Source organism: Acomys minous, assembly GCF_964271855.1.
Source record: "Acomys minous genome assembly, chromosome: 14".
In the NCBI taxonomy this organism is placed as follows: domain Eukaryota; kingdom Metazoa; phylum Chordata; class Mammalia; order Rodentia; family Muridae; genus Acomys; species Acomys minous.
Window position 1 is genome coordinate 82,130,264 of NC_140496.1, and position 18,753 is coordinate 82,149,016.

The 18,753-nt window shown below is 40.6% G+C and overlaps 1 protein-coding gene and 1 long non-coding RNA gene across 13 annotated transcripts in view; one reads left to right on the forward strand and one right to left on the reverse strand.

Annotated features, from left to right (window-relative positions):
* LOC311583772 overlaps window positions 1-18,753 on the reverse strand; it is a 671,074-nt gene that overhangs the window by 503,474 nt on the left and 148,847 nt on the right. The window lies entirely within an intron of this gene.
* CAMK2D (calcium/calmodulin dependent protein kinase II delta) overlaps window positions 1-18,753 on the forward strand; it is a gene marked incomplete at its 3' end in the record, with an annotated part of 237,778 nt that overhangs the window by 75,661 nt on the left and 143,364 nt on the right. For all 12 annotated transcript variants that reach the window (XM_084757609.1, XM_084757608.1, XM_084757610.1 and 9 more), the window contains exon 3: window positions 4,606-4,665. In XM_084757609.1, coding sequence (XP_084613735.1) covers window positions 4,606-4,665 — 60 coding nt within the window. The remainder of the gene's footprint in view (window positions 1-4,605; window positions 4,666-18,753) is intronic.

Genomic DNA, 18,753 nt, shown 5'->3' on the forward strand with positions numbered 1-18,753 from the left:
CTCTATAGACCAGGCTTGTCTTGAACTCACAGAAATCCTCCTGCCTCTGCCTCCTGAGTGCTGGGATTAAAGATGTGTTTCACCACTCCCAGATAAGGGCCATGTTCTTACTGGCACTATTCCCAACTGACTCCATGTCAAAATTGAATGAAAATGTTTTCCTATTTGTGACAGTTCTTCAACCATGTGTTGCTAACTAAAATCACAGCCTGGATGCTTATATCTTTATCCATAAAAGTCTGCGTTTAAGCTTCAGAAGAAGAATGAAGGCCATCTGTTTTAGCTGGCGTGCCTTCATAGATATAAAACGACAAGGGAAGATGGTTCTATATTGGCTTCAGGGCCTTTGGCTCATAGCGTCTCCAGGCCTGGAGAAGTAGCTGAGTTGATATAGTACTTGCCTACTCTTCACAAAGCCTTGGGTCCCATCCCTAGGACCACATGAGCTGCGCACAGTGATGCATGCTTGTAGTTCTAGAAAATGGGAAGAGGGATGAGGGTCAGCTCACGATCAACCTCAGCTCTATAGTGTAGCACGGGCTACATGAGGCAGTGTATCAACCCAAAAATCTCCAATAGTGCTTTTATAACCGTCCTTGTCTTTCTCTGTGGTCCTTGTGAATGCTGGGAATAATGAAGTCAAGTGTAGGAGTTTTGTTGCTGACTGGATTAAAAGTAAAGGAAATTATGTGTGTAATAAATTTATCTCTTCAGCGGGTTAAATACAGACGTGTGCTTTTGAAGGAATCCCTCCTCCTCATTTACCTACTCTCTCTAAAAGTAAACTTGTGAACTTGATGTTGAATTGGAATCCCACCAGGTGATATGCATATCCATTATTATAAAAGTCTCTTTTCAGTGAAAGCTAGGATTTAGTTATATCATCAGATTTTGGAATGTCAAAACATGCCCCAGTGGGAGAGTGCAGCATACCTGATGAGTCACTGGAGATCTAGAGCTTAATGAGTGGATGTGAGCGAAAAGTCAGTGAAGCTGCTCAAAGTGCAAAAGATGCAAAACTGCCATGTTGGAAAGTGAACTGTGGTAGACAGACCATAGCAGAGTGCTGTCACACTTGTCCTTAGCTGTCTGTGCCCTTCTGTGTCAGAACTAGGACACTATAGTTTCTTACTTGTGGTTAATGGAAGATGATGACAAACATGGACCATGTCTTCCATGCTTAGTCTAAACAAGAGAATGGCTTTCACCTTCACTTGGCTGCCTCTATCCTGTGGTGGCCTTAACTTATTGATACATGCCAGGAACTGAGGGCTGGCTCTAGCCCAGCAGAGAGGTGAGGCCTACAGCTTTGCAGCTGCTTGTACAAGAGTGCCAAACACTATGCAAAGTTGGAAGCGTATAGCTGGTCCCCTGATTGCATGGTGTTGTTAATTTAGGGCCCCGACCCATAGGAGCTATGACTCTAAGTGTATGTGGTGCTCTGCTTCTACACCTGTGATGTTTGGCACGCAGCAACAGAAAGCTAGCTCGCTTGTGCCTATCATAGTTTGCTTGGGCCGCCATGGCAAAGCATGGAGCCTGAATTTACTTCTTCACACAGTGCCACAAGCTGGAGGCCTACAACCAAAGTGTCAGCAGCACGTTCTTCCTGCGACTTCTCTCTTTGGCATAGAGATAGCAACCTCGTCCCTCTCTCTTCGCACTGTTTCTCTTGCCTGTGTGCCAATGTCCTGGTTTCTTCTTACTGCATGGACACCAGCCATATTGGATTAGAGCACACAGCGCTGACTGTGTTTTAGTTACCTTTTCACACATTCTCTTCACAACTACACAGGCAGTCCTGTGAGTGAGGACTTCAGCTCATGAAATTTGCAAGGCAGCAGCCCTACCAGTGATAGCTGGCTTTATAAAAATGGATAAGGCAAGTGTGATGGCACATGCCTGTCACCCCAGTGTTCAGGAGGCAGAAGCAGGAGGGTTTCTGGAAGTTCGTGGTCAGCCTGTTCTGCTTAGCAACTTTCAGGCCAGCCATAAAAACAACAACAACAAAAATAATTAAATCTCTAATTATTTTTATCTCTACAGCTAAAAGTATGTAAAACTTACTTTCTATAAAGTTCTTTTGCTTCCTTGTTTTCTTTCTTTATAAGCATATGCAATTGCATATATCTCATATTTTATATTTGTGTATTTCATAGAGGTAGTATATATTTGGATACCCTACCTCCATAACCACAGTTTAAGCCTCTTCAGCATATGTCTTCCATATGCTTCACATAAAACACTTTACTGAAGATAATGGTAATAAGTACATTTTAAAAACTGGTGTAACCTTTTGTGTTTACTTGCATATTTTAAAACAAGATCATTTGCATACAGTTAACAATTAGGGTTTGCTCATGGCATCACAGTTTGAGGAAGTTCCATTAACAGAAATATTGCTTTAGATAGTGTAGACTGCTATTTGGCAGTCCAGAGACAGTATTTTCGGGCGTCACCATGCAGTGCGGCCACTTCATGAGCACACTGCTCATGCATCCGTGCATGCATACGTATTGTTTTCCCAGAAACCCCAGAAGAAAGCTTCCACTTGCACCAGGGGTTGACAGTTACAAGCTGATGGTTTTCAAAATACGGATCTGGGAAACTCCTGTACTTGTCTTGGTGCATCTGTAAGGTCAAACAGATTTTTAAATAAAACCTACACTATTTGCCTTCAGAAAACCAACTATTAACAGGTGTGTGTGTGTGTGTGTGTGTGTGTGTGTGTGTGTGTGTGTGTGTGTGTTGATATGTGTTGTCTCATGAATGCAGAAGAAATGGCCAGTAGCATTGCTAGAATTTGCATGTCTCAAGGCACTGGTGCTAAACCACAGTACCAGTTTTTGTAATATCAGCCGATTTTATTTATATTGTCTCTGATGAAGGAATCAAAGTTGTTCAGTATTGAGTATTGTTGTTTGCTGATGCATCTTTGCACCCTTCTGCATGGACTGCTGAGCTGTGTGAGGGAGAAACTTTTGCTCTTTCCTCAATTGTGCTGGTTGCTCCGGAAAAGAACCAGTGCAGTGGTCCGACCGGGAGCTTAACCAGCTGTTCCTTTATCCAGCATCATTGATACTGGAGGGAAAAAATGAAAAGCTACCTGTGGTGTGGACAGATGTGAACAGTTAGTGTCTCACTCCAAGGAAAGAAACTGTAGCTGTCAGTATTTATAGCTAATATCAGAATCTAAGCTTTCAAGGAAAACCACTAGAATTTAGGGAAAATTGTATCTACCTGTGAGAGGTGACTGATACCCCAATTTAAAGGTTGTTCTGATATGATTGATGGTGATACTAACAGGTTTAACTTTTATGAAAATCTTATAATGAAATATATCTACATTAGAGAGGACTACATTTTTACCAAATCACTGTTTTTCGTTGACAAAAGTATCATGTGGTAAAATTGTGCACTTCTTTCTAAGTATAAGAAAACAAAACAAAACAATGCCAAAAGATTTTAACGTCATAAAGCTTAATTATATTAGGCAACATATGATGTTGAAAGTCCATTTGAGATAAACATTAACATTTATAACCTCATTCGATAGGGCTCATAAATTTCATTTGTGAGGTGCCAAATTTCACACTGCACCTAAGCTTAAAACAAGAAAAACAAAACAAAACAAAGCAAAACTTCCATATATTGAGTTTGGGTGCAATATTAAAGTCAGTGTTCATAGTTATCTGAAAAATCCATTGAATGATGTCCTCTATATACTTGTAAGGTCAGATGCTCTTCAAACACCAAAGCACCAACCAAATGTCATAGCACACTGAATCTCAAAGCAAACACGAGGGAGGGTGTAATCCTCATTTGTTGGACGGAAACCAAAGGGACTCACAAAAAAGGTGTAAAATGGATTCTCTCTTTTAGTTATTATTTTGTTTGCCTGTGAAAATGAGTGTATTTACCATGAAAAATATAACAAGCAAGAAGAGAAAGATGGAGCTGAACAGGTGATGCCAATTTTTGGAAGTTCTCGCTGTTAGAGGACCAGCACTCACATAGGAATTTGGATAAGCCACTGTATGGAGAGCAGTTGCCCACACAGGAAGCACTTTGCTCCTAGGGGTGAACTATAGTGACCCCATTAGCACTGATGGCATTTGGATTCCTGTTTCCAATATGCGTCCTCTACAGATTTGCTTATATTGTGTGATACCAGGTGTAATGAATGTTCATAATCCCAGCACTTGAGACGCTGAGGCGGGAGGATCACGAGCCTGGACTACAGCCTGAGAACCTGTCTGACAAAATTAACCAGCTCAAAATCCCCCCAAATAAAACCAAATACAAACAAAACACAATGCTTTTTACTTAAGGCTAAGACAAGGAGTGTTAATTTTTCGTCCCAAAAATAATATTGTTATTAATCCAATTGTGGATGCTGCTATGTTCTGTAACTCAAGCCAATACAAACTACAGAAGTCTACGATACTGTGTCAGGTGGTTTTCACCTAAATGTGACTTCAGATCATCAGTGTTTTTAAAAGACAAAGGATAAATAAGAACGAAAGCTCTATGCCATCTGTCCACTGCCTATTCTGACTTACTGTTTTTGACTTTCTTATAATTCATTATTTTTTTTTTAAACAGATCACCAGAAGCTGGAAAGGGAAGCTAGAATCTGCCGTCTCTTGAAGCATCCCAATATTGGTGAGGAAATGTTTTCAATATATCTTTAATGATATATGCTATAGGCTGTATGAAGCTATAGTAAAAATGTTAATTTCAGTAACTAGAATATTTACAACTACTAGCAAATAGATTCTTACGTCTTGATTATGGTTAAATTTTCTAAGTTGTCATATATGTCTTAAAGTCATCTTTTTTTTTTAGATACAATTTGTGAAGCAAGATTGAAAATTTTTTTAAATATTTGAGTTAATTAGCTTAACTTTCCTTTGTAGAATGAATATAGTAATGAAATACTTTATTATTAAAATGAAAATGATAAAAAGATAAGATATTAAAATAATATGGTACCAGGCAGCAGATATTATGTTACAGAGGAGTTTATTAAATGAGCATGGGGGGAGAAGAAAGGGGAGAAGGGTACCCCAGAGAGAGACAGAGACAGAGACAGGAAGAGGGAGAGAGAGGGAGAGTAGAGAGAGAAGGATAGAGACAGAGGCAGAAGAAGAGAGAGGGAGAGGAAGAAGAGGAGGAAGAGGAGAGGGGATCACAAGGAGGGTCTGTCCTTTCATATACTGGGCAGGGCCACGCCCCCACAGAAGGTAGGCAATGACATCACAGATAGGCAGAGTGAAGCAGAATCCTAACAAAATAAATATTGCATATTTCCTGTGCTACTGAAAATTCATTGTGTATTAGCCAATGAGCATGCTAAGTGTTATTTAGAAATTAAAATTAGGCAACTGCTGGTTATGTTTTATTCACCTATTTTAACTAGATATTCATGAGTCCATTATATTAGCCAACAGTTTCCCTCTGGACATCTCTGAAATAAAAATGATAATCTTTTACTTAGTTAGGAGAGAGCTTATAAAAATAAAAACAAAATAGGCTTAAGTTTAAAAAATTTTTAGCTATAGTTTTTCAAGAAATAATAATTCCATATAGACAAACAGTGTAAAAAAATGTGTACTTGTGTGAAACTGTCACAAAGTTAAAAATTTGGTGAAAAAAAGTGAAAAGAAAAACCCACAGCCAATACTTGGTAATATTTGGATTCCCAATGTGTGTGTGTGTGTGTGTGTGTGTGTGTGTGTAATTAAGTATTAGTAATTAAGTACCACAGCTGCTATGGTGAAAGACGGAGAGAAGCACTATGCCGTTATCAGATCAATTGCCTTTTGCGTCTCACCCTCTCCCTTTGAGGAATTCCAGTGCAAATGGTCAGGACCACAACATCCCAGATGGAGAATCTGAGTAAAGGCTAAAAGATAAGAAGCTGGTTGGCCCTGGTGAAGCTTGCAGATAGTCATGATAAACAGTGGGGGGGTCAAGGGAGGGAGGGAGGCAGAGAGAGAGAGAGAGAGAGAGAGAGAGAGAGAGGGAGAGAGAGAGAAACATTTCTAATAGGAGGAAGTAGGAGTGATTGAGTTTTTGCTTTATTTTAATTGTTTAAATTGCTGGGTCCCCGAATTACCTAATCTGACTCCATTGTACTTACATATGTGAAGAACAGTGATTTGGAAACAGCACTGGCAGCTATCACAGGTGAATTATCAGCAGCCAACAAGCAAGGGCTGTTTTAAACAAGGTGGTACAGACCTTTAATCCTAACACCCAGAGTCAAAGACAGGCGAATTTCTCTTGAGTTCCAGGCCCACAACAAGGCTATATAGTAAGATGTGTCTCCAAACAACAATGAGTGAATGAGTGAATGAATGAATGAATGAACATGAAAGAGCTCCTGATCTATCTGGAGAGAGTATGAGGGCGGTGCCAGGGAGCAGAACTTCCTGCATTCTTTGCTGCACTCCACTGCACAGGGAGGGCTGGAGGGGCCAGGATTGCCCAGTAGCTGCTGATGTCTTATGAACATCTTAAACTCTATTTTATCACTTGCTATTTTCTACTGCTTTATTTATTTTATCCTTTAAAATCTCTTATATTTTAAAACTTCAAAAACACAAACTATTTTTGACAGCTTTTGTCCTGTGAAATTTTTCTGTTTTCACTTCTTTTCCTCATGTTTTTTTTTCTTTTTTTCTTTTTAGACAAGATATAACTGTATGACCTGAAAGTCATTATGTGGACCAGGCTGGCCTGGGACTTTTAGGATTAGAGGCAAATACCACCAAGTTCTTGAGAACTTACAGCAAATAAAAGGGTTGTGGTTTTTTTCCCTAAAGAGAAACATTTTAAACAGACTCAAACTGAATATTTTTAAAAGAAGGCTTTTCTTAAGCATTTTTTAAAACATGTGGCTTTTTGGTTGTTTTTGTTTGTTTGTTTGGCTGGTTTTGCTTTTTGTTTTTGTTTTTTTCTGGTTGTAAAAGTAATATGTACTCTTAGGAATAATTTTAGAATAAAATATAACGATTATAAATAAAAAACCAGAGGGAACAGTTTGCAAAGTTTGCTTTCTGTTTCTGACTGTTTTTAATGAATCCTATGCATGGCTATCTCTCATGGTTTCCCTGTGCGCATTTTCTCACCACTTTACACATTGCCCCACTCAACATAGTATCTTGAGAGTGGAGCTCTCGCATAGCAGTCTCCTGGGCTCTCACAGTGGTGGGGAAGAAGTAGTTAGGAGAGAATGTGCCTCAGCTTCCATCCTTGTGTTTGAACATGTAAACAAGCAAACCTCCTGATAATGTCACAAAGATTCCTTCTGTGGGACTGGAGAGATGGCTCAGCAGTTAAGAGCACTAGCTGCTCTTCCAGAGGTCCTGAGTTCAATTCCTAACAACCGCATGGTGGCTCACAACCATCTATAATGTGACCTGATGCTCTCTTCTGGTCTGCAGGTGTATTCATATACATAGAGCACTCATATACATAAAATAAATAAGTCTTTAAAAGCTTTTTGTCTATCCTTGTAATTGATATAGGTGAATTGGAGACTGAGTAGCTCCTGTTAAAACAAAACAACAGCGACAGAGTCAGGAGTCAGATGCTAGTTAGCAATGAAGATAGATTTTTCCCACAACTATTTCACTATGGGAAAGAAACAAGCTGCATTGCCATTCATATTCCAATACGCACCATAGCTGACAAGATTCTTTAGCCTCAAAGTGTCCTAGGAAGAAAAGAGCATGGTCCAAGGCAGGGTCTGTTTGAAAAGAGTGTCTAGGGTTTGATTAAGGAGAGCATGTTTATCAGTGCATTAAAATGGCTTGTCTCGGAAAACATGACCACAGAAGTCATGTATCAACCTACATTTAAACAAATGTGGACGGTTCAGGAGCATACCCAGGAGGAGAGCAGCTCAGGCTCGAGGGAACTTCCTTTATCAGGAGTAGCAGGAGCATCCAGAGAGGAAGGGATGACTAAGAAGGCTAGGTGGACATATAGTCAATCAAGCCAGGCTGTATACGCTAGGTCCAAGGAGCTTGGCTCTCCTTTGGTGCAATGGGAGGTCAGTAGGAGAATTTTGATCTGATTGGCTCTGCCTTCTGTGTGCAATATTCAAGTGCATTGCATGGGGTCAGAGATAATGGTGTTTCATGTGTCACAATTTCAACATTCCAATAAATAGGTCACAGATTATGTAGTATCGACTCAATTTTTTTTTTTTAGTAATTGAAATATCGCTTGAATCTCTGATATGTCCAGAGGCATAATTCTTTAATGACTCTGAATTCTTGATGATCTTTAATTTTTGATTGCCTTTATAAAGAGGCACTTATGTTTAGAGATGCTAATTTGATGAAAGGCGTAGGTCGCTTGGCTTTATTCCTTCTGGAAACAACAACATGGGTTTTATTATTTCACATGCGTAACAGCAGTACATGAAGTTCCATTTGCTGACAAGTATTGGCTTTATATAGAGATGCTCCATTTCCCACAAAGAAGTTTTCCCGGGACTGTACTAAGTGTGGTTAGGATCTACGTTGTTTTTTTGTTTTTTGTTTTCCCTGAGCTGTGAGCCTTGAGATTTCCTTAGGAATGATCCAAGTCCAACTTAGATTTTGCCGATAGAGACTGAAGATTTTAGTAGTGAAGCAATAAGTGAAGGTCCCAAGAGGTGCTGCTCTTTCTTTCCTCCCCTGTCTCTGTGAGTATGAGCATCACATAACAAACCGATGCTGCGACCACCGCCTTAGACCTTCCTGGCCTTTGCAGCATACCATTCCTCAAATTCCCACAGGACAGTATTGGCAGTGGTGTGTGTGTGTGTGTGTGTGTGTGTGTGTGTGTGTGTGTGTGTGTGTGTGTGTGTGTGTTGCTGTTTTAGCATATCATCCAGCTTATAAATTACTTTTTTTTATTCTACTCTGCCATCACTTGTCTTCCAGAATGCTCAGGTTTTGCAGGGAACCAGTGCAGTGACACACTGTGACTGTCAAGGAGAAATGCTGCTGTCATTACTGGACAAGTGAATAAGTAACCATCACTGTGGCATTTCTAGCTTTGAATTGTTTGAAAGAAAGTAACACAGAGAAAACCACCAGAGTTGAGTACATACTGATTGGTCTCTAAGAAAAGGAATAAAAATGATAAAACTCCAGTGGTTCTATGAGGCAGCACTGATGTCTCTTTTGGAGGGGGGGGTGGTGATGGAAATTCAACATCCCAAAATGTCACATTTCACAGTTTTTTAAACATGACTTCTTTGTTTATTATTGATATTCTAATATTTACAATATTTTATTTACACAGAGGAAATTGCTTTTTACTGCTGAGCCATTTTAGCAATTTCCTGATAGTGAATAGGTAACATATTATTAAACATAAAGAGCAAAGTGTTCTTGTTTTATGCTGAACTTTTATTTAATTAAATCTCACCCTTTTGTTCATCTGGTGTGAAGGCTAAATTGTCTTCTATAATATTGTGTTGCTTGAACATTTGATTATCTTTTTTCCAACCAATGTGAAAAACAGCAAAGAGAAACTTTTCTTCCTCACAAAGATATGATTTACAAGTTTTTTTTTAATCTACATTCTTTCTCTGCCCTCCCCCCAGGCTCCCAGCCTCATCATCCCCTTCCCTGGCTCCTCCTTCGTCCCCTCATTTCCCCCCCCCATACTTCTCCCTCTCCCTTTTTGATTCTTCTTGCATCCATCCAGTCCTTCCTTCCTTGCTTCCTCCCTTTCCCCTCCCTCCTTTGTTCAGACAGTGTTTCACCAGCATTACATCTTTTACCTTTTATAGTTCTTGATTGAAGTGAGATTCATCATCATTTCTATGTAGCTAATTTAGTGCAAAGACAATCTGAATATAAAGGTATATATTCACTGATACTATAAACTCTTTTAAATTGGTACTCTCTTAGTTGGAATATGAAGTTACTTGTTTCTCTGTAGATAAAGATTTTTTTTTCTTTTGTATTTTTTTAAAAGGCCAGGTTCACTGAGCTATGTTAGAAATAGTTGGACTTAGCCAGGCATGGCAGCACATAGCTATAACCCCAGCACTCAGGAGTCTGACAAAGGATGATTGTGCATTTGAGGCCAATCTAGGCTACGTAACAAGACATACCCCAATCCACCCCCAACACCCCCCCCCACAGAAACACACAAAGAAACAGTTTGATTTATTTGTGAAAAAGAAATGTCCTTATTGCAAAGCAACCGTGTGTTTTAAACTTAGTGGACTGTGGCTTCTGTCAATGCTCAGTATTTACTGAGCTGTTTCTCCTTGTTCTACTGTCTTATGTGTTTCTGTCTTGCTGTGTTTTTCCTACAAGTCAAGCTTGAATTCTCTCACAAAGTGCCAGAAACCTGTGATAGTCTCTTGGCCTGAGGGAGAATTCCATGTTAAACTGAAATTTGAAAGGAAAGTAAGTCCAGATATTTTTTGTTTAGAAACCATTTCAGTTGTATTAGGTTGGTTTGATTCTTTGAGACCATGTCACCTGGTAGCCCACACTGGCCTAGACTCTCAGTCCTACTGCTTGCTGTGGTGACAGGAATGTGCCACCATGTCCAGTGTGCTCTTGGGCCTCTGCTCCCTTTTCCCGCTCAGGTAGAAGGGCTCTTGTAGGCAGAAGCCTGACAAGAGCCTTGGGATTGGTAGTGCCATTTATTCATATTAATATTAGTGTGCCCCCGCCCCACCAGCCTTTTTGTATTGTTGGCAGCTATTTGAAGCTTACCTATCACAAGCTGTAGCGTTAAGATTTGAGAAATGGGCTTAGTACCAGTAGGTAGGGTTGTATTGGAATTCCATTAAGCTTTGCTTCAGAGTTGGTAGTAAAGTTGGGATACCAGGAACTAGTCTAAGGTGAAATCTGTTTGTGTGTTCAGCCTTTTAATTCTTGTAGCAATCACATATGATTCCCCCCCCCATTTTATAGACACAGAACAGGAGTGAAAGCCCTCAGAGGTAGTTCAGTTTAACCATGTCATGGGTTGCAGATTGGAATCTACACGTCTGTTCTCCGGCATCCTTACTGCACCGGACAGTATATCACAGTCATTAGTTACTAGGTCCAAGACCGTGAAATCTAAATTTCAAAAGGACTGCAACAGTAAGAGCAAAGCAACAAAGAGGCAGGCTTATTGATTGGCGTGTCACCATACTCGTGCATTCCTTACATGTATGAAGACGTGGTCAGTAGATCTTTAGTAAAGGGCATATGTCATGAAGGGAATGATTTGCATGCACGGTTTCATTTGAACAGAGGAAGTGCAGGCCGCCTGGAACTGACGCACTCTAGTTCTGTTTTGGCAAAAAAAAAAAAAAAAAAAAAAAGTCTTATTCCACAATCTTACCCAGCCTGATTCTGAGTGTCAAACACATTTATTTACATAAAGTAAAACACTTCAAACTTGCCTAATTTTGACATGCCTTCTCGATTAATCTCAGTCAGTGGCACGAGGATGCAATGTAAGTGATCGGAGGAGCTACCACAGAAAAAAAGAAGAAAACCAAAAAGATGATGCAAGCCTCTATTGTGAAATTTTTTAAAAAGAAATATCAAGCAGAAAATACTGCTTTTTGAGACAGCAGTCAGGCTGGTTGTTTGAATGCAGTTACTTGTGCTACCTTGGGGGAGACTAGTTTCTAGAGTGAAGTGCCAGTGTCCAGTTTAACTGTGGATGACTGCCCTGGCTGCTGGACGTGTAACCACTGTCGCCATTTGCTCAGAAGCTTACCCGTGGCTTTCCACAGCACTCAGGACAGACAGAGTCCTCAAAGGCCAGGGAGGCCAGCTGAGTGAATGGCCTCTCTGTCCCTTTCCCATGCTGGCCTTGCCATCTTGTTTCTCCTCCAGGACTCTGGTCCTGTCACTGTGGACAGCTTGCATTTCTCTAGCTATAACTGAGTTCCCCGGCAAGGCAGTGGCCAGCACTCTTCCTGTGCGGGCAGCTCCCCGCCAGCACCTTGCCTGCAGGCCTGTGCTAACCCGACCCTTATGGTGAAGAGTGAAGGATGCCCCTGCTAACTCGACATGAAGCGACAGCTTGCCTCTTAGCCTAGCCTAGCATCCCTGTCTAGATTCCTTTGCTTCTGTTCATTTTCTCTGTTATACTTACCATAATATTATATAGTTATTTCTTGGTTGTTTTACGCCTATGGGCATATAAACCCCAGCAGGAGGAATTTGACTTGTACTGTCGTCTGCAATAGCCTCTCATGGAGAGTCGCCATGCAAGCATATTTATTTTTATTAAGCCCAAATTTAGATAATAAAAAGATAACAAACATTTCTAGTAATACAATTTAAAAAGCCATACAAACTTTGATTTATGGCGGGACTGTTTTATGCAATCGCAGGAAAGCCTTCTGGGTTTCTTCTGGCTAAAATGAATGCCAGTGGCCTAAGGTCGAACCACACCTAGTGGAAATTGCAGCCTGAGAGCAAAGGTTTGGGCTCTATCTGGTTTGGCCCTTGGAAGGGTGTGTGTGTTGGGGGGTATCAGTACATCTCCGTAAACAGCTCCTCATGGCTTACTTTCACATTCCAAGGCTTTGGCCTTGTTGGCCAGATCCTTTTCCTGACTGTTGTTTCCCACACTCTAGAGAACTGACGTCCTCTTATCAGGAGAGTAAAGGGTCTCTTTTATCTGATGGACAGCTAACGTTGCTAGTTGTTTCCTCATGCTCCAGGACAGTGATTAAATGACATCTCAGAAAGCGTAACCATAAGTGAAAGTTATGGATTGTTTTTCCCCCTTTCCAGACTGTCCTTGAATTCATCGTCCAGATTGTTGGGATTATAGACCGCGCCACCATGCTTGGATGGACATTCCTTAAACACTCAGTACTTAATAGACTGTTGTGTTATTTAAAGCAAAAGCTACACTCCAGATGAAATTGCAAAGCCAGTCACTAACGAAAGAAAGCCGGTTGTCTCTCAGTGCTATGATCACTGCCTTGCCCTGCTATGTGCGATTCCTTTAAAGGACTTTGGGGCAGGGGGGTTGGGCGTGGGAGGGGAGGTCTGCGGTGAAATGAGGAGTGTTTGGTTTTCCCAGGAGGACACATTCCAAGCTTTGGTGGCTGGGTTTTCTCTCGAGGGTCCCTTTCCTGACTATCATTGCTCAAAAGCAGTCATACCTTTTCATAAAGCAAGGTATGAGCGATGGTGTTCTAGCAGAATTAGTGATGGACACTGAACGCTAAACTTAATTTTCTTCTGTCATAAAACATTATTTTTCAGGGGCTGAAGAGATGGCTCAGCAGTGAAAAGCACTTACTGTTCTTGCAGAGAACCTGAGTTCAGTTCACGACAACCAGGTGACATACAGTGGCCTGTGACTCAAGTTCCAGGGGATCTAACAGCCTCTTCTGGCTTCTTAGGCACTTGCATGCATGTGGAACATATAAACTTTAGAAGACTTACAAACGTAATTGTGAAAATAAATAAACACTTATAAATATTATTTTTGGTTTATTTCATGCATTTAAAAATGTCAGACCCTTGCCAGGCTGTGGGCTCTGCAAACATAGATGGTGACTGGGCTTGTCTAAATCTGTGCCGGAGAGTCTACAAGACTTCTCTGTGGGTTACTTGGATCTGGGCTATGAATTGAATTCTCACGACTCTCTCTTGACCCTAGAAAACAGCTTTGTGTGTCCTGGACACTTCACATATTCTGAGATGTTAAATTGGTAGCTATAGGGATAATCTCTTTGGCTTTATAATTTGAAATTCTTCCTTTCCTGGAAGCTAGGTGCAGCTTGTACCTTAGCTTTGTCCCAGATTGTAGGTATAATGTGACATGAAAAGCTTTTCCTCAGTCTCTCAGTTTTATGTGAGACGTCTGGTTGGTCTGTACATACCTCTGCTCCCAGCTAGCCCTGCTCTAGGTTCTCTGTCCCAGGATGAATGTAGATGTCTGCTCCCCAACTCTTTATCCCTCACTCCGCAGCTACCACACCTGACTCACCTGTGGCTTTGGGGCTGCATTGAGAACACAGCTAAACCATTCCAGGCTCACTTTTATTCTTATATTTGCTGTAGGTGTTTTTTTGAGACAGGGTCTCACTGCTCACTATGTGGTCATAACTGGCCTGGAACTCGCTTTGTAGTCGAGGCTGGTCTTGAACTCATAGAGATCACTTGTATCTGCCTCCTAAATGTGGGGATTAAACACACATGCCATGCCAAGCCCTCTCTTCTTGTTTCTTATAAGTTAGCTGTTTGTTTCAGATTATTTGTGTGTGTGTGTATGTGTGTGCATGTGTCCCCCCCCCATACATATACACATGATATCACTAAAATAATTTTGACTTGACTTTTTCTTGTATTTTTAAACTTTAGCCTGTATATAACTACAGCCAGGTTTGTTTCCCTTTGGAAGATTCACGCCCATCTCAGCCAAGATATGGAGAAGAGACCTATTAACTTATTTATTTATTTGTCTGTTTCTTTTTATTGTGTTGCTGATGTCTTTGTTGCTTTTTGTTTGTTTGGTTGGGTTTTTTTTTTTTTTTTGGATCTATCCTTTCTCATCTTTCCTTAAATACCCTGAATTCTTCAGTTGTTCCTCTAAAGAAATTGATGTAGAATAGCCCCATTGAGAGCTTGTCTTTTTATATAACAGAAACACTTTCTGATGGCAGTGTATATAAATTGGAATGAGATAACTCTTTCTAGGAGAGTACAGAAGAAAAATATTCATCTTCATTTGCAAATTTCGTGTGTGTATAGGGGTTGTGGGTGTGTGTCTGACTTTAGTTTTAAAAACTTATTGCAGTTTTTGTGGATGTTTGCACCCAGAGGAGGAGGAGGAGGAGGAGGAGGAGAGAGAGGAGAGACAGACAGAAACAGGGAGAAATAGAGAGACAGAGACACAGAGAGGCAGACACCCTTACCAGGTAAATAAATTCCCCACATGAAGGAAATAAGCAAATCACATCCGGGCCCAGAGCTAGAGCCAGCAGGTTCTCAAGATGGCCAGTGCAAGGAAAGGCTGGTGGTGTCACTGCAAAGCATAGAGACTCTGAGTCACAGCATTCACCAGCTCAAGCACAGATGGGAACTGCAATCCAACCGTCAGAAGAGGAACAGGTCTTGCTTTGTGTAGGCAGTGCTGTTGAATTCCCTGGCTTCATAGGCTGTCACTGCTCCAGGCATGCCGGCACCCCTCACACACTGCTGCTGATTGATACTGCTGTCTCAGCTCATGCTGGAGGTGGACTTCTGAGGCTTTGGGCAATTTATTCTGTACACCAGCAGGCTCAGCTCCTGGGCATCCATGCATGACTTCAAACAGCTCTGTGGATGACCTGGATCTGTGACAACTACCTCTGACCCTGTTCTTTTGTCTTCTGCCCTCACTGGACCTTTGTGCCTTGTTTGTCTCACATCCTCCAATATAGATTTATTCCTTCTCGTTGAAACGTCACTTTTTTTTTACTACAATTGGGATGAATATAAACTGAAGACATATGATATATTGCTTTTCCAGTAATGTTTTCTGTTTTTCTGGATTTTTATAGTACTTTGATTCCTTAACTTTTCATCATATTGTACAGCATAGAGACCACCCCCTTCATTTCTTTATTTTAAATATGTCTTAAATTATTTATAATTCTGTTTGGGTGTTCTCATTTCCTCGCTCTTAGTTTTAAAGTGTACTCTATCACTTTTAGTATTCATTTTGCAAACCAGAAATTTTAACTATCACTGTGAGTGGCTCATGGTTTATCCCAGTGCAGATTGTATAATGATTTTAGTAATTGGCCAAAGCAAGTTTATCCATTTTATTTTATAGCCTTATTCTAATTATTACAGGTTTTGATAGTACTTTATTTTTATAGATAACCATTTTTTATAGTTCCACAGAATACCAATCTTCCAGTTCTTTATTCTGTTTGGAAGATGAAAGCTTTAAGAAAGATAGGTATAGTTTTAGATAACTTGAAACATGCTGATCCTGAACTCTTGATGTAATTATTTTACTAATTTTACCAACTACTCCTAGGGCTCAGGAGGCTTCATCTCCTTCCCCCCCCCCCCCATTTTACTTAGTTCACTATAGGTAACCGTTTGTGTGCCTTATAAATTGTCACTCTGAGTCTCAAAGATGTTCATTAAATTTGGCTGACCGTGCTTAGTTTGCAGAGGGTGGAACTAAGATTCAAATACATTTGTTTGATTCCGAAGTTCACATTTCGACCTGACAAAACCTTCTGTTGTTGACTTCCTCATCTGCACAAATCCCCCAGAGCTTTCAGAGCAACAGCATCCCTTTTCATTTGCATAAAGTACTAAAATATGGTACTGGCCATGTCAGGAGCTTACTTTCGGTGAGGGAGGCTAGGATAGTTCATGGGAGTGTGTGAAGGAAGGCAAGGCCTACATTAGATGTATGGAGAAAAGAGGCTTGCATCAGCTGTGAAATGTTTTCTACAGACTTGACTAAGGACGAGAAGGAAAGAAGCAACAATGTCACCTTCAAGTCAAATACCGTGTCTGTGGTCTCTACATTGGAAAGATTGCTGACTAGCTCTTGAAGAGGATGACCTGGTCCAAGACCCTATCAATACCTTTCCTGTCTCCAACTTCTGGGTCCTGCTAAGGCCCCCACTGGTGTTGAGTGACAGGGGTCTGGGTGACTCCATCACATCCTGGTTACCAAGTCTGCTGGAGCTTTCCTGCTTTTCATCTTTCTCAGTCCCTCTGGATTTGATCAGTGAGCCATCTCCTCGGGCTTCTGGGTAATCCTTGGGTTTTCAAGTTGTACTCTTTGCCTCTAACTTCTTGTTTCCAGTCCCCTTCATCGATTCCCTCTCTTTGTGTCCCTCTCACATCTACCCAGGGTATCTAGTCATTATACTGATTTCTCCTTATTCGTCATTTTGACTTTTTCCTCTAGACGTGTTCCTCGATGCACTGGACTATTCATGTGGATTTGTAGAAATACCTTCTTAATAATACTGTGCTGGAAATGGTCTGTGTTTCTCACCCCTTCCCAAGCCTACCCCTGGCTTGTGTTAGCTTGTGAAGCTCCTGCTCACCTTAGAGACACACCTAGAGCGCAGACTTGTGTCCTCCCACACAACTCTTTTTCCTTGAGGATTTATACAATCAAATTCCTCTCCCTTCAGCTTCCTCAATGGCCTCTTCTTCTTGATACACATGCCATAATCCAGGCTCTGCCAAGTCTTTCTTAGCGCTTCCTTTAGCTACTGGGTGAGCAATGGTTTTTTAATTAAATATTTTTTATGTTTTACATATACATTTATATTATTACACATATATACAGTAAACTTCATACAGCAAGAATAACCATGACACCATTAGGAATTATATAATTGTTACATTCTTAGATTTTGGCTATTTGTATCTGGTAGCCTTGAAGAAAACCTCTTTCCTATCTTGGTGTGCTTTAAAATTCTGAATGTAAATCAATATCTATCATATCTCATCATTAGCAACTTAAAACATCTATCTAAACCTAAACACATCTTAACCCCTAAACAACTAACCTTATTATAAAACTAAACTATCTGATCTTCAGCCCCATCAGACTTGAGAAGGAAAATAATTGATTATCCGAGTACACCGAGAGTGCAGGTTAGTAGCTTTCCAAATGAGAAGATGACAGAGACAGTTTGCTACCTGAATAGTCACCCAAAACTCTATAATGTTGGAGCATCATCTTCAGCCTTCTGGCCCAATATATCTGACAGACAGACATATTTGTGAGGCAGGAACTATTGAGAACTTGCTTACCCTGTCTTGGCAGAGTTTGGCCGTCGACTTCTGCCTGCATCCAAGCTTGCCCTTTTAAAGGCAGAATTCACAATGGTTTGTTGTTGTTGTTGTTGTTGTTGTTGTTGTTGTTGTTGTTGTTTTTCGATACAGGGTTTCTCTGTGTAGTCTTGGCTGTCTTGGACTCACTTTGTAGACCAGGCTGGCCTTGTACTCACAGCGATCTGCCTGTCTCTGCCTCCCCAGTGCTGAGATTAAAGGCAGGCGCCGTTCCACTTTCCTTCACAATGCCTTTTCAGAGGTCCCTCGTTCTTCAAGCTAAATTTGAACATACTAACATTCAAAATTCCAACATTTTGAGTTTATATATTCTCAAAACACACACACACACATCCATTTCCAGACCCTGCAATTTATTTTCTCATCTTTTCTCAGTACATTTTCCACTTACAGTTTTTTGAGTAGTAAATGCTATTTTTCCCTTCTTCTTTTCTTTTTGATTTGTATTCATTCATGCTTCTCTCTTCTTCCCTCAAGCTAGGAATTTGGCCCTGGTTTTGGAGCCTTTGTAGCCACGTTATAACCCTGAGCTACATTGCATCCCATAGCCTATTACTTCCTTTCTCTTCCAGCCTCATCTTTGGACATCATCCCCAGCCTTTTTTGGCATCTCTATTTCAGAGATGGGAGGGAGTTTCCTTTTCCTATTTGTCCAGAGGTCTTGGGTAGTTCATGGTGGCTTAGGTACCATGTGATCTCTTCTCATGTAGGATTACCCTAGAATTTAGCTCCTTGACCTGAGGAATTTTATTCATGCATATCTTTAGGGACTCTCTCAAGTTGTTCTTAAAACTACGCCATACCAATCAGTTGTGTCCTTGTGTATAGCTTCAAAATTTACTAAGCATTTTATGTTTTGTTTTGTTTTGTTTTGTTTTCATTAGTGTCATTAAGAAGTGTGACCGGGCATGGTGGTACATGCCTTTAATCCCAGCAC